Source organism: Erpetoichthys calabaricus, chromosome 9 (assembly GCF_900747795.2).
Source record: "Erpetoichthys calabaricus chromosome 9, fErpCal1.3, whole genome shotgun sequence".
Lineage (NCBI taxonomy): Eukaryota > Metazoa > Chordata > Cladistia > Polypteriformes > Polypteridae > Erpetoichthys > Erpetoichthys calabaricus.
This window is the reverse complement of record NC_041402.2, coordinates 20,305,519-20,332,521: the sequence shown is the minus strand read 5'-3', so window position 1 is coordinate 20,332,521 and position 27,003 is coordinate 20,305,519. Positions and strand designations below refer to the sequence as shown.

The following is a 27,003-nucleotide window of genomic DNA, read 5'->3' as shown; positions in this document are numbered from 1 at the left end:
GCATTGTTGTGCACCAGGAGGAACCCAGGACCCACTGAACCAGCATAGGGTCTGGCAATGGGTCTAAGGATTTCATCCCAATACCTAATGGCAGTCAAGGTGCCGTTGTCTAGCCTGTAGAGGTCTGTGTGTCCCTCCATGGATATGCCTCCCTAGACCATCACTGACCCGCCACCAAACCACTCATGCTGAACGATGTTACAGGCAGCATAACGTTCTCCATAGGTTCTCCAGACCCTTTCACGTCTGTCACATGTGCTCAGGGTGAACTTGCATCTGTGAAAAGCACAGGGGTGTCAGTGGTGGTGCTGCCAATTCTGGTATTCTATGGCAAATGCCTATCGAGCTCCACGGTGCTGGGCAGTGAGCACAGGGCACACTAGAGGACATGGGCCCTCAGGTCACCCTCATGAAGTCTGTTTCTTATTGTTTGGTCAGAGACATTCACACCGGTGGCCTGCCTGCTGGAGGTCATTTTGTGGGGGTCTGGCAGAGCTCATCCTGTTCCTTCTTGCCCAGAGGAGCAGATACCAGTCAGCCCTGCTGATGGGTTAAGTACCTTCTACGAGGGACCCTGTCCAGCAATCCTAGAGTAACTGCCTGTCTCCTGGAATCTCCTCCATGCCCTTGAGACTGTGCTGGGAGACACAGCAAACCTTTTGGCAATGGCAGGGACGTATTGATGTGCCATCCTGGAGAAGTTGGACTACCTGTGCAACCAAACTCTGTGGGGTTCAGGTATCGCCTCATGCTGCCAGTAGTAACACTGACTGAGGGGGAAAAATGTCAGTGGCCTCCACCTGTTAACCCATTCCTGTTTATGCCATTTTGTTTACTAGAGAAGTGTAGACAAAGGGATGTTTATCAGACTAAAATTCTCAGTGTAGCATTATTGCGTTGTATGAAATAAAATGTAAAAAATGGGGTGTGCAAACGTTTGGGCACCCTTTTAATCACATTAATTTGAAGACTTAAGTCATTTAATTTGGACAGGTTGAAGCACAAAATTTCTTTGATTAGCTCATTAGACCTTAAACTCCAAAGACAGATGCAACCCATCCATCCATCCATTTTCCAACCCGCTGAATCCAAGCACAGGGTCATGGGGGTCTGCTGGAGCCAATCCCAGCCAACACAGGGCGCAAGGCAGGGAACCAATCCCAGGCAGGGCGCCAGCCCACCGCAGGACACACACACACCCACACACCAAGCACACACTAGGGCCAATTTAGAATTGCCAGTCGACCTAACCTTCATGTCTTTGGACTGTGGGAGGAAACCGGAGTACCCGGAGGAAACCCACGCAAACACGGGGAGAACATGCAAACTCCATGCAGGGAGGACCCGGGAAGCGAACCCGGGCCTAAAGATGCAACCAATCATGAAAAAAAGGTTATTTCCTGTAACATACTGTAGGTAATTGCTAGTTTTGCTTGTCCTTGGTTCTCTCTTAGAGAGTGGCAACATGGGAACCTCTAAAGAACTCTCTACTGAGTATACAGATAATTCGTCGTTATGAATTTGGAGAAAGGTACAAGTAATTATCACAAAGGTTTGGACAGTCTGTCCTAGGAAATGGAAGGCCAGAAGAACAATCCTTGTGAAGGAAAGATGTGGTAGGCCAAGAAAAATATCTGAAAGGCATAGCCAAAGGCTGGTTAGAGTGGTCACAGACAAACCACAGAGCACCTCCAGAGACCTACAAGAACATCTGGCTGCTGATGGTGTCATTGTACTTCGTTCCACAGTCCAGGAACAGCTCGGTGTGCAAAAAGCCTTTTCTGAGTACTCACCACAAGAAGAGTCGCATGAGGTATGCAAAAGCGCATCTGGACAAGCCAGAAACATTTTGGAAAAAAGTACCTTGGACAGATGAGACTAAGGTAGATTTATTTAGTCACACCAGAGGTGCTATGCATGGCAAAAAAAACACACATCATTCCAGGAGGAGAACTTGCTGCCTACTGTAAAATTTGGTGAAGGGTCTATCATGTTATGGGGCTGTGTGGCTAGCCCAGATACTGGAATCCTTGATAAAGTTAATAAATTCGTCCTCTTGACAAGAATGTTCAAGAGTCAGTCACAAAGTTGAAGTGGAGTTGGAGTCAGAGAAAATTTTTGTGTACTGATAAGTGCTGATAAGTCACGTGGACGGAAGAGCAGAAGCTGTTCCGGGTCAAGAGCTATATAAAGGGCTGCTGAAGACCCAGCAAGGGAGCCAGAGTCGGGCGGAGGTGGACAAAGCTTGCTGGGAGGAGTGGAGGAGATAGAGAAAGAGAGAGAATTGTGTTTATTAGTGTATTTCTTGCCTTTAATTGTGGCAGTGGTGCTTATAGGATACTGTAAGAAGAAGAAAAGAATTAAAGATGTTCTTGGTACTTTTACCTGGTGTCCTGAGAGTCTGTCTGTTGGATTTAATATATATATAAATACTGTATCTATATATCCTGCATGGTTTGGGAATATCTTGGTAACCCACAGTTTAAGTTAGCAATGTGTGGCTAAGTAAAGGGATGTATTGGCCATTCTCACTGCTAAGACTGTTACCCCTGTGACCTGGATTCAGAAAAGCAGTGGAAAATGAATGAATGAATAAACTGAATTTAAAGTCTGGCTAGATAAAAATGTGTCTTACCTCAGAAGAGGACGTGAGAAGTAGTCATGACAGCATCCTCCACTTGATGACAGCCAGGAATAGGAGAGAGAATGAATTGTATGTGAATGAATGGCATCATCATTTTATGGCACCCCAAGCAGCAAAATGTCATTCATAATGAAGTTTTTTTAGTTTCCTTGGAAATCAAGGTGACGCTTTGTAGCTTTCGAATACTTACAGTAAGGCTTAACCACAAAGGTAATAACAGTAATAATAATAATAGTATACAAAGTAGTAGAATAAGAAGATGAAAACATAATAAGGTAGGCTATTAGGTAAAAGTACTCGTAATTGTTAGCATTTTGTAATGACATCAAGAATAATATTGTAACAAGCATGGAGATGGAACAACTGAGACACACACACAGAATGAGAGTAAAGCTCAATAACGGGCATGTTTATTTTAAACCTGGTTATTCTAATACGTGGACATGGAGGCAGATCTACATCCTTTCCCAGCACTATGGAGCACAAGGTAGGAAGCTGACATCGGGCCAATTTAAAGACACAAATCCGGAGAATACGTGGACGTGGAGAAGAATGTGCAGGTCCAGGGCTCTGCAACGCTAACTCCTGAGACACCACATCCACCTTGTTTTTTCTGTTTCTGAGAACGTGAAGTGTTTTTGCTGTGATAAAAGTACAAAATTGGTGCCTGAGTGTTTTATATTTTTATGTCACGTTTTATGTTCAGTGTTTGCAAAATGCCAGCAGATGCAAGTGTAAAAGAAAAAAGCAACTGTTTTCTGAGAACAAAATTAAATGTTTAAGAACCATCTGTAAACATTGGAATGATTTTATATGTGAAATTCAATTACCTTAAATTAATAGATTTTTGAAGAAAATATTACTTTAATTGTTGTACCATCTGTTGTGAAAGATTTTCAATGAAAGCTAAGATACTGTGTGCTTGTAGGTAAGACGGAACTTGAGGTATTGGCTGAGTGAAATAGACTGCCTGTCTCAAGATGTGAAATGACTTCTTCGATTGGCAGGCTTAGTGACAGTTGGCAGGGGTATGTAGTTGGGAAGACGGAGGGAGCAGCCAAAAATCAGGTTGGCAGCAAACAAGGGGGATACAACGGGACCATACTTAAATTTACACCAGCCATGGTATCAGTGAGTGGCCAGGTGAAAAATTTGTAGGGCAGAAGACCAAAGAGGAGAACACAAGAGAGTAATGACTGGATGAAACTGCATGGGTTTATTATTATGCAAGATGGGTGGGAACGGAAGGGATGGGACTTGAGGTATCATGGTGGAAGTGAAAATCGTACATCATCTGGGGATTTCTCCTTCACTCTTCAAACGGAAGTGGAAGACAGATTAATGACACTTTTAACACTTTTATTCTTCTGTCGTGTCCACATCCCCCCTTACCTGCTGCTCACAGGATGCTTTATAGCTCCTAAGGAGCAGTCCCCTCTGAGGTCCGGACCCAGAGCTGTTTATACTGCCTCTGAACTTAAGATTTAACATGAACTCCACCCGCTGGGACATTACGTCGGCGTAAAGCAGCCGGTCAGCTGTGCCTGAAGCAAGCCATCGTGAGTGTGATTGAGGGGGTCCACCAGAGTTAGTGCTAAACCAGTCCTCTGGTTTGGGGTCGTTAGTCAGTTCTTCTCCAACCCACTGCCATCAATGTAATGAACCATGTGTGTGCTGTAGAAGAAGGAATGGAATTAGGCTTGTAATGGCAATTGCTGTTGAGTGACTCTATAAAAGGCCATTAGCATCTTCAGTGCTGTTTCCGCCATACCCCTCAGGTCTTCAGCAGCACCCCATGCTCCCAGCTGATTTGTATCTTTGTCCAAGATGTACATCTTGCCTGAAGAAGGGGCCTGAGTTGCCTCGAAAGCTTGCATATTGTAATCTTTCTAGTTAGCCAATAAAAGGTGTCATTTTGCTTGGCTTTTCTCTACATTCATAATGGCTAACACGGTACAACACCCTAGTACTATCTTTGTCCATAAATGCACACTGCCCCACTCTGCCTTACCTCTTGTCAGAGGCAATCTCTACGCCATACTATTTCCTTGACTCTGTGCGAGACAACCCAAGTCCAGGGTCCAACCAGAGGTTCACCGGTGACAACATATCTGAGCCGATGGACCTCAGCAGTTTGGGAGATGCACCAGATCAAAATGCTGCTAAAGTGATGGGTCCACACCACGCTTATCTGCTGCTTATGGGCTGCTTTATAGGAGCATCTACCTCTTAGATTTGGACTCTGCGCTTGTTACAAATACATATAACTTTCTGTGTTTGTGTAAATTACCTAGATTAGCACAATGGAAAACAACAGTAATCTTCATTACTTCTAAGTGGTTGATTGAAGTAGATGTCTGAATTAATCCACAAAAAATGCAATTGTAAACACCAAGATAAAATCAAAACAGTCATGTGAACAAAAGAGTTGAAATTTTCAAGGGGAAAATGGGATGCCCCCCTGTGGCTAGGTAAAATATCTGTGAGAAACACTGCACTGTATATGACGTTTTTCTTCTTGGCCAATGCCTTCCTTGCTTTAGCAAAAACAACATGGAAGAAGTTAGCCAGATGTATAATTTGCAATACTTACAGTACAAAGTTAAAGACAGAGATATTAAACTACAAAGTGTGATGGGGAAGATAAAGACTGAGGACTGAACATGGAAGAATTATAGTTACTATGGGCTTACAGTAATAATTACAATCGTTGACTCATTACTGTAGTGTGCATCAACACTGTAATTAATAACAAATGTAAATTGTGTTTTTTTTATTTTTTAACTGGGGTTATTGAAAAAGTAAGATCTTCAGAAGGGATACAAAGCCAGCAGACAAGGTGCTTTAAGATCTTGTCGCAGTGCCATAGTATTGTAATGACAGAGATAAAATGTAATACATGTCTACTCCAGGCTAAAACTTGCTCTGATATACTGTGTGTGTGTGTGTATACATGTGTGTGTATATATATATATATATATATATATATATATATATATATATATATATATATATATATATATATATATATATATATATATATATATATATATGGAAGCGAAGGTCTGTAATACAGTTTGCATATTTGTAGCTGGAGATCCACAAAGGTAGAAAATGAATCACGCATCATAAAGTAGTTTTTATTCCTGAGCTTTCAGCTCCTGCCAGGAGCCGCCATCAGAGGATAATGCTTAGACATGCAAGAATCAAAGGTAATATATAGCAAAATAAGGTGGGGGGCGTAGGTTGAGTGTTGGAGGGGTTAGGGTTTGCATTATTTGACAGTAAACTATGTAACATTCTATGATCTGCTTCTCGCAACTGAGAGGGCGTGGTGGATGTTCAGACTACGAATGCTATGAATGTAATTACTCTGATCTCCATGCTGCCAAATAAATGGACCACATGCCATGGCGCAACGTAAATACATGTTGCGTACTCTTTGCATTATTTGACAGTAAACTATGTAACATATATATACATATATACTGTATACATGTAACATACATGTATACATTTCTATCTATCTATCTATCTAGTGAGAGACACCAATAAACTATAGAAGAATATACTGTAAGAGAATAGACAGACTATGGTAAAGAGTTGGGTCACCAGCCTGGTGACTCCGTATAATAGACATGAAATAATCAGAAAAAAATACTGGAAACGTCTTTCCAGACATGAGGTCCCAATTGAACTGCCTCAAAATGGCAGATCTTCTGGTCCTAAGTTCTTCCAACTGAAAGAGGTGGTTGCAGGTGAACAGACACCGGTAGGCTTCAATCTTCCGCTCCGTAATGGGAGGAAGAGAAAAGGCATTAGGACACAGCGCCAACCCCTGGAATGGTGGGGAATTACAATCACCAGAGTCCTTAAGCTGTCCCAAATGCATGTGAGCGTGAGCATATATATATATACATATATGTGTGTGTATGTATATATATATATATATATATATATATATATATATATATATATATATAATTCACTAAGCCGACAGGGCACGCAAGACAACCATGGGCTACTCACGATCAAAGCCACACCCACCAACTCACAGAAACCCGCCCACCAACTGTAAGACCATGGGATACGACGACAACTCACAGAGCCACACCCACCGACAACTCACAGAGTCGCGCCCACCAAATCTAAGAATTCACTAAGTCCGTAGCAAGCAAGATGCAAGCAAGACAGAGCCACGCCTGCCCACTCACAGAGCCCCGCCCACCAACAATTCAAGCGAGAGCGAAAGCATTTGCCAAGAATGTTTTCATTAATCAAGAACAAAAGTCAGAGGTTCGAAGATCACATACCATCGTAGTTCCGACCATAAACGATGACGACTGGCGATCCGGTGTCGTTATTCCCATGACCCGCCTGGCAGCCGACCGTATAACCAAAGTCTTTGGGTTCCGGGGGGAGTATGGTTGCAAAGCTGAAACTTAAAGGAATTGACGGAAGGGCACCACCAGGTGTGGAGCCTTTCGCTTCATTTGACTCAACACGGGAAACCTCACCCGGCCCAGACACGGAGAGGATTAACAGATTGATAGCTCTTTCTCGATTCTGTGGGTGGTGGTTCATGGCCGTTCTTAGTTGGTGGAGCAATTTGTCGGGTTAATTCCGATAACGAATGAGACTCCCTCCTGCTAAATAGTTATGCGACCCCTGAGCGGTCGGTGTCCAACTTCTTAGAGGGACAAGTGTTGAGGAATTCCCAGTAAGTGCGGGTCATACGCTCATACTGATTAAGTCCCTGCCCTTTGTACACACCCCCTGTCGCTACTACCATGGTGACTTGATATATTATATAGAAAAGCAGCCGGAACCGCAAAGAACAATGAAACGTCAACGTTGCTCAGAGGTGCATGTGGAATGTAGCAGAGACGAAACCGACTGATGCGGTGTTTGGAAAATAAAACGTCAACGTGACTCACAGGTGCATGTGGACTGTACACAGAAGAAAGCGACTCACGTGAGGAGTTGGGGGCGGGCACATGAGCAGGCAGTGCATACTGAATGATGACTAAGAAATCAGCAGACTAGAATGGCAGGGGGGGCCGGGGCAGAGGGGGCGGAATGGGCGTCCTTCCCCTCTCCCCCCGTTCCGCCCTCCGTGCCCGAGCACGGTCCAGCACCGTCCCTCGTTCTGGGAGGTGGAGGTGCAACGGCGGTCCTCCAGTTTTCAGTCACGGACAATGGTATGTTGCCCTGTCCAGAGTTCCATCTTTTCATTCACCTACAGTCGTATCCTCAAACCCACCCCATTTGGACAACTGTGTCTTTGAGGAAGTGTTCGCCCATCAATACATAATTATGCGGCATATGCTACGCCGCGGGTTGGCTAGTATATATATATACTGTATATATATATATATATATGTAGGGTGAGTAAAAATTATGCTCATATTTGAATAGCAGAAACAATTTATTCACAAAAAATAGTTCATATATGCAAGATGATTTAATGATTTACAGGAATGTCTCAACCTGTTCACCATCATGTTCAACACATGTATCATATGTGGCACATAAATTGTCCACAAAAATTGTATATAAGTATATACATAGAAGTACCATTAGTGTTAACATAATTTTGATTCACCCTGTATACAGTATATACATATATATCTATATATATAATTCACTAAGCCAGGAGACAAGTAGCCGACCATGGAAAGCATGCCGGAAGGGGCGTGGATTATATAATTCACTAAGCCAGGAGACAAGTAGCCGACCATGGAAAGCACGCCGGAAGGGGCGTGGATTCACTAAACCGCCGACAAGTAAGACGCCAATGGCGCACGCAGGAAGGAGCCACGCCCACCAACTCTTAGACCATTGGATACGACGAAAAAATCACAGTCACGCCCACCAACTCGGACGCGACGCCTCGAAAAACATGCCGTCATTTCTGTTTGTCTGTGCCACATTCCACTTGCAGCTCTGAGCTACGTTGACTTTTCATTAGTCAACCTCAGTGGAATCTTGGTTCACACAGAGGCAGCGCGAGAGAGAGAGACGCACGCGCACACACACACACACACAGAGGCAACGCCAGAGAGAGACAGAGAAACACACAGGCAGCGCGCGAGAGAGAGACGCGCACACACACACACACACAGAGGCAACGCCAGAGAGAGACAGAGAAACACACAGGCAGCGCGCGAGAGAGAGACGCGCACACACACAGAGGCAACGCCAGAGAGAGAGACAAGCGCACACACAGGCAGCGCGTGAGAGAGAGCCACGCACACACACAGAGGCAGCGCCACAGAGAGACAGAGGCACACACAGGCAGCGCAAGAGAGAGCCGCGCAATCCTTTAAAACTGAAGTTAAAACACAATGAAGGAAGCAGTCTTTAAAAATCAATAAGCCCTGTGCCTCTTTTTCATTAGCGTCTCACCTGCTTCAGGCCCTGCAACAGTCGAGACGCTCTCTCTGCAGCTGACCTTCTCTGTGCCTGACTCCACTACTGTCAGTCGCCTGATTAAAAATGGCCTTTTCAATGTGAGCTATGGACCCACTATACCACAGGAACACATTGCCTTCGAGCCTGCTCTCGCTCACTCTAACGTACCGGCTTTCTCTCTCTCTCCTCACTCGCTCACACACTGCACAGGGGAGAAATGCCCGAAGCATGAGTCAACACTGTGAGTGCGATGATTATTTATTTAAAAATGGGCTTTTGAAGGGGAGCTGTGGACCTGCTATACCACAGGATCACCTGTGACATTGCCTTCACATTGTTTTCCTTTCATTTATAATCCTGTTGAGCAGATCAGACACCCAGGCAAACAACACTGAATAATCAATAGCTCCAACTACTTTGCCTGCCCCCACTCCTCACCTGAGTCGGTTTCGTCTCTGTTCAGCAGTGTTTGCCGAACTCGGTCCTGGTGAACCCCTGTGGCTGCAGGGTGTTGTTCCAACCAGATTCCTAATCATTAATGCCGGTGAAACTCATCCGGGATAAGTCGGTTTTTCAAACGCAGCCGTGTAGCAGATTAGTCTAGCAAGATGTAATAATCTGAGATGAATGCGCGCCCTCACACTGAGTGAAAAGCCAATATATGTTGAGTCTACAAAACATGATCACCAAGTCTTTGATAGGCTGCAACAAAATGATGAAAGAACGGGCGCATTTTTTTCACACAAGCTGAGTGGGTGGGTGTTAGTTAGTTAATTAGCAACTCGAAGGATTAAAAAACATTGAAAAAGCGGCGCGGATTGGTTTGCAGCGTGTAAAACAGTTTGTTTGTCGCGGATAATTTGCTATCCACACAGGGATGAACCGGGAAGTGAATCCACAATCTTCCACTGTCTCCTTACTCCTTAGTGTCAAATGCTTCGAAGCTTCGATACGATTTCCGACACAATTGCTTCAAACGTGTTGATGCTTTGCGAGGCTTCACCCCGCCCATCACTACTCACAGGTTACTGAACGAGAAATCAGCAGACTAGCATGACGGATGGGGCGTAATGGGCGTCCTTCCCCTCTCCTCCGGATTTTTCAAATGTTAATTTTTTCCCTGTGCTTAAAAATCATTAAAAAAGCGGCCTGATTATGCGGCGTTTGGCTAGTATAATATATTGGTTTAAATATTTTGCTTTTATGAGGTTGGGATGAAGAATAGCTTAAAGCATTTTAGATATCATTAGGCGTATGTCTAAAAAATACACTAGACCTAAATGTAGAGGATCAATGTGTTTATATGATTGACCTGATTCATGTGGACAAAATCATAATAGTTTGTCGATTCTGGTGTAATTATGCAATTTCCAATTTATTTGGTATCTGTCTGAAAAATATTAATACTGCTTGTTCAACTAAACTCATTTTAATTTTTCCATATCTGGCAAGAACAAATACCATGTAAAGTATAATTTTAATACATTGATGAAAATGTTTTTTTTTTAAATAGAACAAAGTATTTACTTATTTTTAAGTTTACATTATATTATAATGCTACATGCTAATGTATTTTAATGTAAAAACATTGACACCTTGTAGCCAACGACACCAAACAAGACACTGTGGAGTGCTTGATGCAGAAGTTCAAGGAGAGTTTCCGGACAAACACGCCGATAGAGATCGCCCACTTGCAGCAAGTATCTCGCAGTTCATCTACCAGCAGACCGAAGAGAAGAAGCCGGTCCAGAGGTAGGACGATGTCTCCTCATTATAACTACTGCTTATCACATGTAACCATTGCTTCATTTTTAAAATAAAGTACCTCAGAAATTTTAATTTGTTAACAAGTTCAATTTAGTCATTCATAAATTATTTGCAGTTTTGGAAAAAGTAAATGCAGAGACATAACAGTTAGGTAGAACTAAAAGAGACGATATAACTGATAGATGGATTCATAGATATCAGAAACATTGTGTAGTAAATGGGAAACACGCTGTACAATAGATAAGAAATGAGAAGGCATTCTGAAATGGACAGATAAGCAGATATTAAAAGCAGTGTATCATAGAGAAATAAGTAGACAAATACTGTAAATGTGAAAAGCACTACTGCACAGATATACAGATATGAAGAGCACCATATAATGGAGATATAAATAGATGATCTACTATAAATACGAAAGGCACAATATAATAGATATGCAGATATGATTGCAGATAGAGTGAAATGCACTTAAAGACAGACAGACAGATAGATAGATAGATAGATAGATAGATAGATAGATAGATAGATAGATAGATAGATAGATAGATAGATATACATTTTATAACAGACAAATACAGTACATATGAAGAGAATTATATATTGGAGATATAAAGAGATACTGTAAATATGCAAGACACTAAATAATAACTATATATACTGTAGATATGAAGAACACCATATGATTGATTGATTAATTGATTGATTGATGTGTAAAAAGCTACAGTATATAATACAGTAGATAGATAAATAGATATGAATAGTATTATATACTGTAGGAGATTAATTGATTAGCTGAGTAATTGTAGCTGCAAGAAAACTGCAGTGCGATTTTGCAAAAAAATATTTGCAAATCATAATTTTAATAATCATTTTTATAAAAGGGGCGGCACCGTGGCGCAGTGGTAGCGCTGCGCGGTTCGCTTCCCGGGTCCTCCCTGCATGGAGTTTGCATGTTCTCCCCATGTCTGTGTGGGTTTCCTCCAGGTACCCTGGTTTCCTTCCACAGTCCAAAGACATGCAGGTTAGGTGCATTGGCGATTCTAAATTGTCCCTAGTGTGTGTGCTTGGTGTGTGGGTGTGTGTGTGTGTGTATGCACGCCCTGCAGTGGTCTGGCACCCTGTCCGGGGTTTGTTTCCTGCCTTGCACCCTGTGTTGGCTGGGATTGGCTCCAGCAGACCTCCATGACCATGTAGTTAGGATATAGCGGGTTGGAGAATGGATGGGTGGATTTTTATAAAAGATTTCCCATAACCCTGTAATATAATGTTATCTATTGTCAATGGAGTAATTAACTAATAATATGACTATACTATTCTGCTGTACATCTTTGAAAAGGTCATGTATACAGTAATCATTAAGACAGTTAGATGTATTAGCCCCACATTGCAGATAGCAACATATAACCAGAAATATGGCAATTAAGAAGCATCGTGTATCGCAGCTCTCATGAAGTATGTTTCTCCTGTACATCTCAGGAGACAAAGCAATACATTTTAAGGTGAAGTTGAAACTTATTTTTTTATTGACTTTGGTTTAAGACTAAGAAGAAGGTGAAAATGACCGAGCATAACACAGTGCAGGGCTTCTGTGGTTTAGGTTGCGAATGGTTCATAGATTGTGAAGAAACTTCACGCTAATGAGGCTATGGACTCAGCTTTTAGCACATAGATGGTGAAGTTTATTGATAAGCTGTTGGAGTGGTGGCTCTGAGGTTAAGGATCTGCACAGGCATCTGGAAAGCTGCTGGTTCATATCCTGTTACTGCTAGAATGGATCCTACTCCATTGGGTCCTTGAGCAAGGCCCTTAACATTGTGGCCTGCAGAGGGTGCTCCTGCTGCCCAAACCCAACACAGACTAACGCAGGACACAAGTTCAACACACACGCCTTTATTTTTTTTTCCTAATTCCTCGTGGGAAATGCTTTCCCCCATTTCCTGCCTACACAACCCAATTCTAAAGTGCAAGCACACAGCACTTTCCTTTCTTCTTCTTTCTCTCTTTCTCTTCCTCTCAATCCACTTCCACTCCTCCTGCCAAGCTTCTGACTCTGGCTCCCAGCGTAGTGGCAGCTGGCTCCTTTTATAGGACACCCGGAAGTGCTGCAAGAAACAGCTTAGCAGTATCTGCAGCATCCCCTGGTGGCGCCCATGGAACCCAACAAGGCTGCAGCCAAACTCCAACTCCCATGTGGGAGTCCATGGTACCACTATAACTCAGGGGGGCTGCCACCTAGCAGTCCGGGGGAGGTAATGCCCTGAATAAGCTCTTTCCCCAGGTCCTTCCACTGCAGAGGCGTCCCAACCATCTGACACAACCTGAAAATTGCTCCAGGGGCCTTGCTGTACAATGGCTGACCCTATGCTCAGACCTTCAAAGGTCATGCAAAAAGATGATTTCCCCTCGGGGTTTAATATAGTATATGATATCAAATAAAAAAGTAAGAGAGAAAATAAAACAATATATAAACAATTTTGGGAAAATACTGCATGTACTGTTTTGCTGAAGAAAGTGATACATTTCCTGCACTGAAAATAAATGTTAATCCCCCTGTCATAAATATTCCAGTTGTTTTCCCCAGTATCTACAGGACAAGCCATTATCCATATTTAGCCTTTAACGTCAACAGCAAATTTGAAAGGTGGTCATTCCAAAAAAGATTTGCTTTCCAGCAGTGCCATTTTCATTTTCTCTTTTTAATGACATCCAAGCACATTTACAAGCACATAAGAACAAAAAATAGGCAGACCTGCCAGCGGTGGACTTTCCGGTTTCTCATTATCTTAGCTGTGTTCTTTTCATGCGACACATTGCTGTCAAAGAATTTCTTTTTTTCTTTCTGTGTGCAAAGATTTAGCTTTAAAAAGATTCAATCAATTCACCACAGTTCATTTCCATGCTAAATCGTAGAGAAAGAAAAGATGTGTCACAGCTTCCAGTGCTGTTGACTGGACCTTTTATTAAGTGGGCACTAAACGAAGAGTCCATATGTCAGGAACTGCCTTTGCCCAGTGATAAGAACCTGACAGGTAGAATATAAGACATTATCATCAGTGGCTAATTGAGCATGTAGCTCTCACATTAAAACTGGAATTGCCAGAAGTGGCATAAAAGATAAATGTAAAATTCAACAAAAGAGACCCTGGTAGGTCCATCCATATACCTGAATCAAACTTTTACAATTCAAGCAGGAAACACACCTAGACTGGAGATCCATTCAGTCCTGGACCAACATCATTACCTGCTGCAGCAATATACTCCTTGTATGTACAATATTACAGTTTCTGGCATTCTAGTGGGTATCGATTATTTCTGACTTAAAATTAAAAGTAAGTAAAATTAATACAATGGAAATATCCTCTTTAATAAAATCCCTGTGTGCGTCCAGGTGTCCGTGTGTGTGTGTCTTCTGGTGAAGTGCGCATGCGCGGGGCACGGTGCGATGCGCGATATTACTATCAGAGAAAGTTGCAGGCGTTTTACGGAAATACAAACCAGTATTACTGCGAGAGGAAATTAAAGGTACACAATACAGTGATGATATTACAGCCACATACAAGCCAGTATTACTGTCAGAGGAGATTAAAGGCATATTACCGACGCATACGCCTGTATTACCGCCAGAGAAAATTAAAGGTATATTACGGACGTACAAGCCAGCGAACGTACAAGACAGTATCCTTCAATAAGGGCGCGCACAGGCATCCTACAATAAAGGCACGTACAAAAAGGTGAGCCTCAAAAGGGTGACCTCAATTGGGCGCAGCGAATAAAGGCGCGCGTAAATAAAGATCTGCACCTTTGTTGCTCTTCACATATTCCAGAGCCATTTGAACTAAATTATCTATGAATGCCTTTATTCTCCGCGATCAATTGAGGTCGCCCTTTTGAAGTTCGCCTTTTTGTGCGTGCCCTTATTGAATAGAGCCATACAAGACAGTATTATTGTCACAGAAAATTAAAGACACACAATACACGGCGGCAGCCCACGAAGAACGGTCAGCTCAGCAAGTAAACATCAACAAAAGAAAGGCTGAAAGAAAGAAAAATACGACCAACAAAAAGAATGAGGTCAAAGTCCCTTGCCATTTAATATAGACTGTTCCTACTAATGTTTATGCACTACTGTTCTAGCGCCCATTATTGTAACGGGCTAAATGACTAGTAAGAGTATAAGAAGTTTAACAAACTTACAGGAGGCTAATCAGTCCATCAAGCTTGTTGGTTTAGTGAATCACTACTGCTGCGTTCTGTTTTCCTGGCAAATCGGATATCGGAGCTGGGAATGATGTCACAAATGAGTTGATCTCATTCTAGTAAAAGGATCAAAAAACCAGCATAAATGTCGCCAAGAAGACCTTTGTTGTGCTTGCTCTTTTTGGAATGCAAGCTACTATTGAACAGCTCCATAACAGAGTATTGTGCGCATCTAAACAGTGTAGCAAAATATCTGCTGATAGAAGTTGGACATTACTGTGTGTACAACTGATTTAATGAGACACAAATAGTATGATGCTACAACTTGATGCGTGGTGGAGCCATCTTGAATTTTGAGGTTGTGGTTGATGAGAGTCACCGGATTTTCCAAGTAGGAAATCTGACTTGTGGTCGCATTCTAGTGGAAATTTCCGACAAGGAACATGGAAATTCTGACTTTCCAGTTCAAAAGGATCACAGCATAAACTTTCTCAATATCTCCTTTTCAGACCGATTTCTGTTTCAACTACATGACTTTGTAACTTGTTCCTAATTGCAAAGAGCCTTTCAGTGACGAAGTGCATCTTGGTCTCATTTATCTTTAAGTACCACCAAAGTTCTCAAGTACACAAGTTCGTATTTAGCAAAACAACTCCTGCTGCATCAATGGTTTGAATGCTTTTCAGAATTTTTGGGGACACGGGTTAGGTCTGCCCATACCTTTCACCCATAATGAAGCATTTTCAAACGTTTTCTAAGGGTGAACAATTGTTTGTTTGACTAGAATTTGCCTTTTAAAAGCTAAGTTAATGATCACTAAATAAATATTACCCTGATTGGTGATAACTCCTGTTATATACATAGCAGTACCATTGTAAAAGGCACGATAGATAGATAGATAGATAGATAGATAGATAGATAGATAGATAGATAGATAGATAGATAGATAGATAGATAGATAGATAGATAGATAGATAGATAGATAGATAGATAGATAGATAGATAGATACTTTTTTAATCTCCAAGTGAAGTGAATCTGAAAAGTTTGAATAGTTACATAGACAAAGGGGTTGTCTGCAATAAAGAGTTGTTTCCATTGTCTACACAAATGACGAAACTCGAATTTCCATCGTAATTTGTAGAGGAAGCCATCGGTTTATGATGGTGCTGGCTGTATGATATTGTTTTAGTGTATGATATTGTTTTAGCATGTGATGTGCACCTATCACTAAAGGTACTACAAAAAGGAGACAGAACAATGTCAATATAACTGAAATAAGGTAACAATGAAAAATACTCAACAAATTGTATATAACATCGTTTCAGACTGGAGCTCAGAATTGAACTGACTCAAAATGGCCAAATATCTAGTCATATGGTTTCGAGGCAGGAAGGAATGGGCCCAGGAGCACGGATAACAGGTGACTTTGGTCATGGAATGGCTATCAATGTTAAAACCAGCAATATAATTGTTATCTGTAATCTCTTACTTGTCTCATTGCCCTTATTTTACTGCAAAGACCTCTAATGGCAGGCTGCTCGCTGACTGGGACTGTCTTTTATTTTCACTCTTTTAATTCAACCCAGTTTACCACCAATAGAGGACTTTGCAAAGCATCCCTCATGCTCTTAACGGACCACAGCTAGACAAGGAATGAACAACCAGAACTTGGCTATGGTGGTAATCAAAAACTGGAAAGTGTGAAAGAGACAAAGAGACAGGTTTTGGGGATCCATCCCGTATATTGATAGACTCGGTTTCAAAGAAAAACGGTGTGATACTCCTCCGAGTAGTCACAATCAGGGACTAACTGCAGAGCAATGGTGGTAGGCTTTTATAGTTGAGGGGAAGGAAGAGGCAAATCATGTGGAGGAGAGGCGGAAGTGAGGTCATCAAGGGGCGTGGTCTGGAGCCAGAAGAGGAAGAGAATTAGGTCTTACTGCTCCTGTAAGAGCGGAGAAGAGGCGTTAGGACACTTGATTACCCTCTGTTCCTGCGTTTCAGCGTTAGCTAGAACACCCTGCTGCCTCCCATGTGCACGTGTGTAACAAAAGAGACATTGAGTTTAAGCCATTACTTAAATTCTAGTTATCTGAAAATAATCAGCAGCAAATATAAGCAATACAACAAATTATACACCCTTGGTGGGTTCATGCATTATTCTTATAATCCCAGATGACATTTCTAACATGGCAATTCCTTAGCTGTTATATACTCTTAATCTATAATTGAAATTAAATATTTCTTGCAAGACCCAGAGCTCTTTGGAAAGTGCCCAGCAGCTAAGCAGAGAGCAAGGCTTCATTTATATGTCTGTCTCTTCTCTCAAAGTGTCAGAAAAGCAAGGAAACATCAAGTGAACACTAAACTAAAAACTGAATTGAAAACTGAACTCTTTTTGGAAAAGTTTTTAAAAAATGCAGCCACATGTCTTCCCCCTTCTTGCTCCAATTAAGCACACACACCTATTTAACTGTCCACCAGCACCGTGGCTAACATTTTTACAGTTTCTCAAAACACAGCAATATTACCACACAAGCTCAAGGTCGCGTCCTATAAAAATCAAAAGCTGCTGTAAGCTGCAAACAGACTGGCTATCCAAAACAGTCTAAGGTCTGCTTTCAAGATATTGTGCACATATTTTGAGATATCGCAAATTGACCTTGCATGCATTTTAAGAAAATCACTTCCTGTAAAATTTGCTATTCTGTCAATAGGATATCCTGTCTATTTTACAACAACAACAACATTTATTTATAAAGCACATTTTCATACAAAATGTGTAACTCAAAGTACTTTACAGGATGAAGAAAGAGAGAAAAGACAAAATACAGAAATAAAATTAGGTAACACTAATTAACATAGAATAAAAGTAAGGTCCGATGGCCAGGGAGGATAGAAAAAACTGGAGAAAAAAAAATCTGCAGGGGTTCCAATGCCACGAGACCAGCAAGCCCCCTCTAGGCATTCTACCTAACATAAATGATCTCAATCAGAACCTCGTGGTTTTCAGGCTTCACGTGGAAGAATTTGATGATGATGATGATTTTTAGAATATCTTAAAATGAATTTGAGATATCTCGAAATGAACAGGAAGTTATTTTGCGATATCTCAAAATGTATTTCAGATGAAATATTTTTTTAGACATCGTGAAAGGAACTTGAGATACCTAAAAATGTATTTTAGACATCTGAAATGTGAGCCAATAGGAAAATATCTGAAATACATTTTTAGATATCTTGATGACGTTTCTAGATATCTATATAATAAAAGCCAAGCGCGGCGTCCGTGTCCGGGTTCCTTTTGGCTGTATAGCCGCCCCCGTAGAAAAGCCCCAGTCCTTCCCCTCTCAGAATTCCTGCTTACCCCCTCCGTTCTTTCCCCTTTGCTTTTATTTTTCCTGTTCCCAAAAATCTTTACAAAAGAAAAGTAAAGAAATTGACAGAGCGTCACATTAACGTCTTCTCCCCTCTGCCCCTACAGCGTCCACCGCGCTTCTCGCGTTTTTATTTATATAAACACATTACATATAAAAACTATTTACAAAAAGAAATGAATCCAATTTTCCAAACAGAACTATTTACAATACACATAGACTTTATACAAAAAAAATCCTAATTATATATTCTCAACAAGTGAAAATGAAAGAAAATATATATATATATATATATAATATATATATATATATATATATATACTAGCAAAATACCCGCGCTTCGCAGCGGAGAAGTAGTGTGTTAAAGAGGTTATGAAAAAGTAAAGGAAACATTTTAAAAATAACGTAACATGATTGTCAATGTAATTGTGATGTCATTGTTATGAGTGTTGCTGTCATATATATATATATATATATATACATACATATACACATATATTATATATAGCAAAATACCCGCGTTTCGCAGTGGAGAAGTAGTGTGTTAAAGAGGTTATGAAAAAGTAAACGAAACAGTTTAAAAATAACGTAACATGATTGTCAATGTAATTGTGTTGTCATTGTTATGAGTGTTGCTGTCATATATATATACATATACACATATACACACATATATAGACACATATACAGATATATTATATATACATATACACATAAATTTTTTATATATATATTTTTTATATATATATATATATATATATATATATATATATATATATATATATACACATACATACATACATACATACATATACACACATAGATGCACTTACAATAACATAGAAATCAATATAAACAACATTAACATCATTATCATATGAGAATATGAAGTAATATATAAGAAGCACATTTCATATAATTATAAATTATTAAACAGTAAAATCTTCTTCTATAATTTGCTACCGTGGATCATAGAATGGTTGAAACTGTTGCCCCTATGTTGCGCCACGGCGTGTGGTTCGTTTATACCTCATGTCTTCTCATTAAACTTTTATCTGGCGAATATGTTATTGCAATCCGCAGCGGGAGCGTTTCTATAAACTTAATTTAAACTTACGTTTTACACCGTGCTTTGTTTCCCTTATGAACATGCTTGTATGCTTCACTCGCTCCGTTCTCAATTGTTTAATTAATTTTTTGCTCTTCGCTGTTTGCGGCTCTTCCTCCATTTCCCCCTACTTCGTTGTTTTATCTCACGAATATGTTATTGCAATCCTTAACGGGAGCGTTTCAATAAACTGATTGAAAATAGTTTTGCATTTACCTTTTTAGTAAAAGGCGAGCTTTTAAGCCTGAGAAATCACCCCGTAAATGCACACGTTTAATTGCACATGTGTTAATATGTATGGTTACACAGTATTAAAAGACAGTGAACAACGTCAGTTACCTTTGTTCCCGCGTTTGATAAAAGGTGAGCTTTTAAGCCTGAGAAATCACCCCGTAAATGCACACGTTTAATTGCACATGTGTTAATATGTATGCTTACACAGTATTAAAAGACAGTCAAAAATTAACGTCATTTACCTTCGTTCCCGCGTGTGACTCATGCTGTAAATCTCTTCCTTGTTTTTAGTTCACGTGATTACGTGGAAGGCGTGATGACGCGATACGTGACTCCGCCTCCTCCATTACAGTGTATGGACAAAAAATATGTTCCAGTTATGACCATTACGTTTTGAATTTCGAAATGAAACCTGCCTAACTTTTGTAAGTAAGCTGTAAGGAATGAGCCTGCCAAATTTCAGCCTTCCACCTACACGGGAAGTTGGAGAATTAGTGATGAGTGAGTCAGTCAGTCAGTGAGTGAGTGAGTGAGTGAGTCAGTCAGTCAGTCAGTGAGGGCTTTGCCTTTTATTATTATAGATATATATATAGCATACCTTTTCAAAACAAAAGTAAAGAAAATAGACAGAGCGTCACATTAACGTCTTCTCCCCTCTGCCTATTAAATAATAAATGAAATCGATTATAAATTATTAACACAAAGTAAATGAAATAAAAAAATCAGGAAAGAAACAGAAACCACAACCTACCCTTACAGCGTCTACCGCGCTTCTGGCGTTAGAGCCAAAAACATGGTGCATGCAGGTTATGAGGTGTGATGCTAATTAACGCCCGTACTACAATAGATTATATTGTTGATATACTATTAACCATTTACAGGGATCAACTCTTTTGGGGAAGTTCATAACAAAAAAAAAAATTATAAATAACATTTACACTTTGCTACATGTGCACTTGAGTATTTCGAGGCCCGCGTCTGAGTCGGATGGTTCCCCTGGTCACCAATTCGTGTTTTACAAGCCGCGATTTTCTATTTTCTCCCTTCCGGCCCACTATGCCTTTCCGTCTTCAGCTACCCATGTCCACTTGTACGGAGGAGACCTTAAGGAACAATGCCAAAACGAAAGGCAACTGAATCTGCTGCTGCAAGAGAGGACACATTACAGCGTGATCACGAGGCAAAGGCCTGCCAGTCGCTTGCAACAAACGGACACTCAGCATTCACACAGATTAGCTCAACAACGCGTCTCTGCCGCACAACGAAAGGCAACTGAAACCCCTACAGAGAGAGAAGACAGATTACGCCATGATCGCGAAAGAAAGACGCAAAAGCGTGCCAATGAGACACCTGACGACAGGTCCTTATGATTGCAAAACAACCGTAATAGACAAACCCCTACAGAGAGAGAGGACACATTACGCATGACCACTTACTTGAAGCAAACATGAAGACCACTCAAATGACCTACATCGCTTTGCTCTTCAGAATGAAGTACCACTACATGCCCCCTCGACAAGCACAGGACATCCTCAACGGTATGATCCTCCTCTTCCTTACAACCATTTACACAACGTATATGATTCTGATTCGTCTGCGTCCCACACTTCGTGAATCATGGGTTTTGTTTTGAAATTTTGTTTCCCATGCAAAAATCAAATGCGGTGCGATGAAGGACCCAGTTCACAACTGGCAGCTGCGTTTAAACAGGGAGTCCTTGAACTGTGGTCATCCAACGCGCAGCGTAGCGCGCGCCAAGTCGCTAGTCTTAAAATAAAATGTATTTCAGATATCTTAAAATGGACTGGATGTTGAGATATCTCAAATGCATTTTGAGATATCCCCAGATAACTTTCTGCTATTTTTGAGATACCTCAAACATGGGGTGTCATTTTCAGATAAGTTGGATTGCATTTCAGATATCTCAACAGGCCTACAAACTTATTCTCTTAAGAGATCTCGAAATGTTTGTGGGGTATCTCATAATGCATGAGAATGCATTTCAAGATACTTTGAACTGCGTTTCAGGTCTCTTGACTGGAAATCTATTTGAGAAATCTCAAAATGCATCTTAAAATACCTTGAAACCAATAGATAGATCTTAAATGAATATTCAGATATCTTAAGATGCAACTTAAAATATATCTCTAAATGTTCATTTGGCTTGTTATAGACACTAATAATATGTTTTATTTATTTGTAAGCACCTTTATAAACACTCAAGGACACTGAACAATAGATAAACCACACATTATAAACAAAACTAAAATACAAAAATTAAATCAGACAGAGAAATTGTAATCAAAGAGAAAAAGCAGTCTTAAACAAATGAGTTTTAAGTTTAGATTTGAAAAATGAGAATGATTCAATATTTCTAAGCTCAGATGGTCATGAGTTCCAGAGCTGGGGAGCAGAGCCGATGAAGGGGACAGTCAAGTGGATGGAGGAAGAGGATGTAAGGGTGTGGGAAGGAATGGCAACATGGAGGAGGTCGGACAGATATGGTGGGGCAAGGTTGTGGAGAGCCTTAAAAGTTAACAGAAGAATTTTGAATTGAATGCGAAACTTAACTATCAGAACAGAAAGAGAACTGTCCATGCAAAAAATTGTGAATAACATGCAAATTCAACAAAGAGCTATATGGCAGCAGTCATAACATCATGACACCCTACATTAGATGATCTGTACTGCAATAACTTTCTTCCATGAGGTGGTGCCCCGATCAATAAAATCTGTCACAGAAGAGAACCAAGGCGACCTAACAGGAATAAAAGTCAGTATTTACTGTGTGAGGCTGCCTCATGCACAATTCATTTATTTAGCAACAGCTGTAACAGAAGCACTGCCCATGGGAGCTTAACCTCCTTCCCAACACCGAGACCTTGAGGTCAACAAGGATGACCGCTGAGACCCTGCCTAGTGACAGTAATCACTGCCTTTGATGTCTGTGCCTCTTTTCCAGCAGTCTATGATGGCAAGCAATCTAAACAGCTTGTACCGATCAATCAACCTCCATATAAAAATATTTTGTGCTAATTGCTTGTGAAGAATTTGCAGTACAATATTGAAGGTCCCTTGCTGTTTTATTTGTAGGCTGATATGAGGAAATATAGAAATCAAACATCAAATTAAATAATGAGGAGAGAACATAGTAGAGGGGCGGCACGGTGGCGCAGTGGGTAGCGCTGCTGCCTCGCAGTTGGGGGACCTGGGTTCGCTTCCCGGGTCCTCCCTCATGGAGTTTGCATGTTCTCCCCGTGTCTGTGTGGGTTTCCTCCGGGCGCTCCGGTTTCCTCCCACAGTCCAAAGACATGCAGGTTAGGTGGATTGGCGATTCTAAATTGGCCCTAGTGTGTGCTTGGTGTGTGGGTGTGTTTGTGTGTGTCCTGTGGTGGGTTGGCACCCTGCCCAGGATTGTTTCCTGCCTTGCGCCCTGTGTTGGCTGGGATTGGCTCCAGCAGACCCCTGTGTTCGGATTCAGCGGGTTAGAAAATGGATGGATGGATGGAACATAGTAGAGTCTGCACTGCTAATTATCCATCCGTTCATTTTCTAAACCCACAGGCATCGGGCACACAGCAGGAATAATCCCTGGACAGGGTGCCAGTATATCTCAGGGAGAACATATACACACACACACCAGGTGCCTTTTAGCATCAACAGTCGGCCCATAATTCACATTTTTAGACTGTGGGAGAAAACCATGCGCTCATGGGGAGAACATGCAAACTTCACACAGGCAGCAGCTAGAAAGTAAACCCCGGTATCCTTACTGTGATGCAGCAACGTTACCACTATGCCATTGTGCCACTCAATACTGCTTATAAGTATTTCAATATTAGACAAACATTCTTGACTGTTTTCCAGCGTAAAGCAATCCAAATGAGTCACCCAGTATTTGTTACTGACCACGAGTACAGTAAGTCTAGTCTGCTTTCAACAGTCGCCTAATTCCTCAGAGATATGTGAATATTGAGTAAGCAGATGTGGAGGCCATGACCGTGGCTTACAAGAGGGAGATGGCAGCCAGATGACAGAGACTTTGAAAATCATTACAGAAAGGGCTCAGAAAATAATTAGTAACCCGGTGACAGCAATCAATATCTGACCCGCTCAATAGGAACCATTTCAGTTGTTTTCTTCTGTTTTTCTCTGTTATACATTAAATGCAGAGGCGTGGAACGGTTTAAGGAACTACTTGAACCAATTAACAATTATTTAAAAGAGCAGAGACTAACTTTTTAATATTAATTCACTATTCATTTACTTTTTGTTATTATTAAGCGCACTTACAGTTATGGACTCAACGTGCTATACAATAACTGCAAAGATACCTTGGAAAAAAATTAAATGCAACATAAAGACATGGCATAATGTTACAACATAGGCTGACATTACACTGTATTACAGTGGAAAGTGGAAATTGCAATCAGAACGTATTCAGAATTCTTCCCTTTTGCACATTTTTCCTATGTTATAGCCTTATGATAAAAATATTTTAACCCCTGTGTTGACTTGAGGGTCTGAAATAAACCACCTGAGTGAATCTTTCCTTGAATTTTCTTGCGATAATCACTTATGAGCACATATACTGTACATGCATATCTTCAAGTAGAGTTCCAATATTTTACTTTCCGACACTCTCTCGCTCACACACACACATACTCCACTGCTGTCTTCACTTCCACTGCTGTTCACCCTGCTGACTCACGACTGCACAGCCACGCACACCACCAACCACATCATCAAGTTTGCCGATGAAACAACGGTGCTGGGACTGATAAGCAGGGATGATGAAACAGCATACAGAGATGAGGTAGAACGGCTGTCCGCATGGTGTGAAGACAACAATCTGTCTCTCAATGTTGACAAGACAAAAGAGATAATCGTGGACTTCAGAAAATCACATCTTGCCTACATCCCACTCAGCATCAACGGTTTAGATATGGAGACTGTTAGGAGTACCAAGTTCCTCATTGTGCACATAACTGAGGAACATACGTGGACGCATAACACCTCATCACTAAACAAGAAAGCCCAGCAGACACTACACTTCCTGAGGCGGCTGAAGCGAGCAAGTCTTCCCCCTTCCATACTCACCATGTTCTACAGAGGCACCATTGAGAGTGTTCTGACCAGCTGCATCACTGTCTGGTATGGCAGCTACAATATATCCGACCGCAAGCGCCTGCAAAGGATAGTGAAGACAGCAGAGAACATTATTGGGGTGCCTCTCCCTTCACTACAGGACATATTTGACAAACGCAGTGTCCGCAAGGCCTGCAGCATTGTGCAGGAGCCCTTACACCCCTCACATGGACTTCTCACACCTTTGCCATCCAAGAGAAGATACTGCAGCATCAGAGCCAGATCTGCCAGGCTGCAGGATAGCTTTTACCCCCTTAAGCTCTCAGACTCCTTAACACCAGGCTGCCCCCTGGGACCTTCCACACGGCCTCAACCACCTCTAAAAACAGAACTTTTATACATGTGAGCCACTGTCCTGCAAAGACAAGTGTGTATGTAGAGAAGAACTGAAAATCTCATACTGACCTTTAAGTATTTTGACATTCTAGATATCCTTCTGGTGTGAAACATTCTGACCTGTCATTGTTTACACATGTCTTAAACATCTATTACCATACACTGATAATTTCTGTATTATCTATATCTATTATTTATTTATTATATTACTTATCTATTGACTATATGTATGTATCTAGATTGAAAATACCATACATTGCATCAATGTTCATATTGCTTATTACACGTCAATATTGCTGCTACTTCTTTGTCTTGTCTTTGCGCAATGTCTTGTCTTGTTTGTGTTTTAATTTTAAATTTAAATTTTAATTCTATTTTTAATTTATTTTTTATTTATTATTTGCACTTCATCTTGTTACACTGTGGACCCTGAGCTTCGCAATTTCGTCTATCTGTATACTTGTATATGGTTGAGATGACAATAAAGTTTGCTTTGACTTTGACTTACACGTACACAGAGAAAAGCAGAATATGTATCTTCTGGAACAGCATTGCCCATTCCCTGACTCCCATAACCATCTATGCATCTTGTGGGAAGACCTTATTTTGCCATAAGAAGCATACACTCTCCACGCATTCAGACTCGTAAGGTCAGTTGCAGTGTACCGTACTAGCTGCGGATCAAGGCCACACTACGTAGAATGGTACTATGAGGAGACGATCCTCAGAACTAACTGCTGCTGCAGTGAACAGAGGAACATGATCAATACTAAATTTAACTAATACACAGCTACTCCCCACTTTTAAATCAAACATAAACTTTAACTAAATTCTAATGCTATTCTATCAAAATTTTTCCTAATACTTTGAGAGCGGGCCCAACAAATTTCTTCACAACTTCCTAGAGTAGTTAGGGAATTCTGAACAGTTTCAGAAGTTCTAAAAGTTTCAGCAAAAAATAATAATATTATAATATTTTGGTGAGAATTAAAATCATGGGTCACATTCTTCTTCCGGCTTTTTTTCAAAACCTTGGAAAATGGTTGCCTCAGATCGCGCATTGCTTTCTTAATTGCCTGTTTAACAAGAATTGGACTTGTGCCTTTCCAGTTTGTTTCATGAGGAGTCAACCAGTAAGGAAACAAGATATGGGCTATTTTATGTTAAATTGTCCTACTACAGTTTCTCAGCTCTGACATGATGACAATCCATTGGTTTGCGGGATGATAAGGAGCTGATGTTTTATGTTTTACTTAATTTATCTTTTGAAATTCCAAAACTCAGCAGAAATATCATCTAGCACAATCTCCTCTGGCAAACCATGTACTGCAAATCCCTTTCTCAAAACTTCAATCGGTTTGAATTGTGAACTGGTGGAAGAAATATTCTTAGCCCTTGCAGTGTTGGGGTGCCAACTGGGGCACATACAAAATAAACAGGTAGTTGATGGAGCTGAAATAAACATAAATTTCCTCAATGGCTACAGTAATTAATGGGCTCAAAATTTCTGGGGAGCTCGTCTTTCTCAGAGGTTCTGGTCCAAATGATACAACATCAGCATTTGGGAGCGTCTCCCTTTTATAAGGGGTGTGGTCAGTTATCCTTCTCTGGGCACAAGCCTGTTAGCAGCAGCATCCCTTTTGGGTATTACGTACCTGGGATGAGTCTTTGTGGTGTCCGTCAGATGCACATGCCTGACAAAATGTAGTAGTGCTATTTATTTTCTCTGCATCAGCCCATATGACATAAGCATCTTCAAATACAAAATGTTGTACTT

General features: G+C 40.9%; 1 protein-coding gene across 3 annotated transcripts in view; it reads left to right on the top strand.

Annotated features, from left to right (window-relative positions):
* LOC114657387 (astrotactin-2-like) overlaps positions 1-27,003 on the top strand; it is a 2,479,169-nt gene that overhangs the window by 962,597 nt on the left and 1,489,569 nt on the right. For 2 of the 3 annotated variants that reach the window (XM_051931934.1, XM_028809183.2), the window contains exon 4: positions 10,661-10,810. The exons of the other annotated variant lie outside the window; for it this stretch is intronic. In XM_051931934.1, the coding sequence (XP_051787894.1) occupies positions 10,661-10,810 (150 nt within the window). The remainder of the gene's footprint in view (positions 1-10,660; positions 10,811-27,003) is intronic. 3 annotated transcript variants of the gene reach the window in all.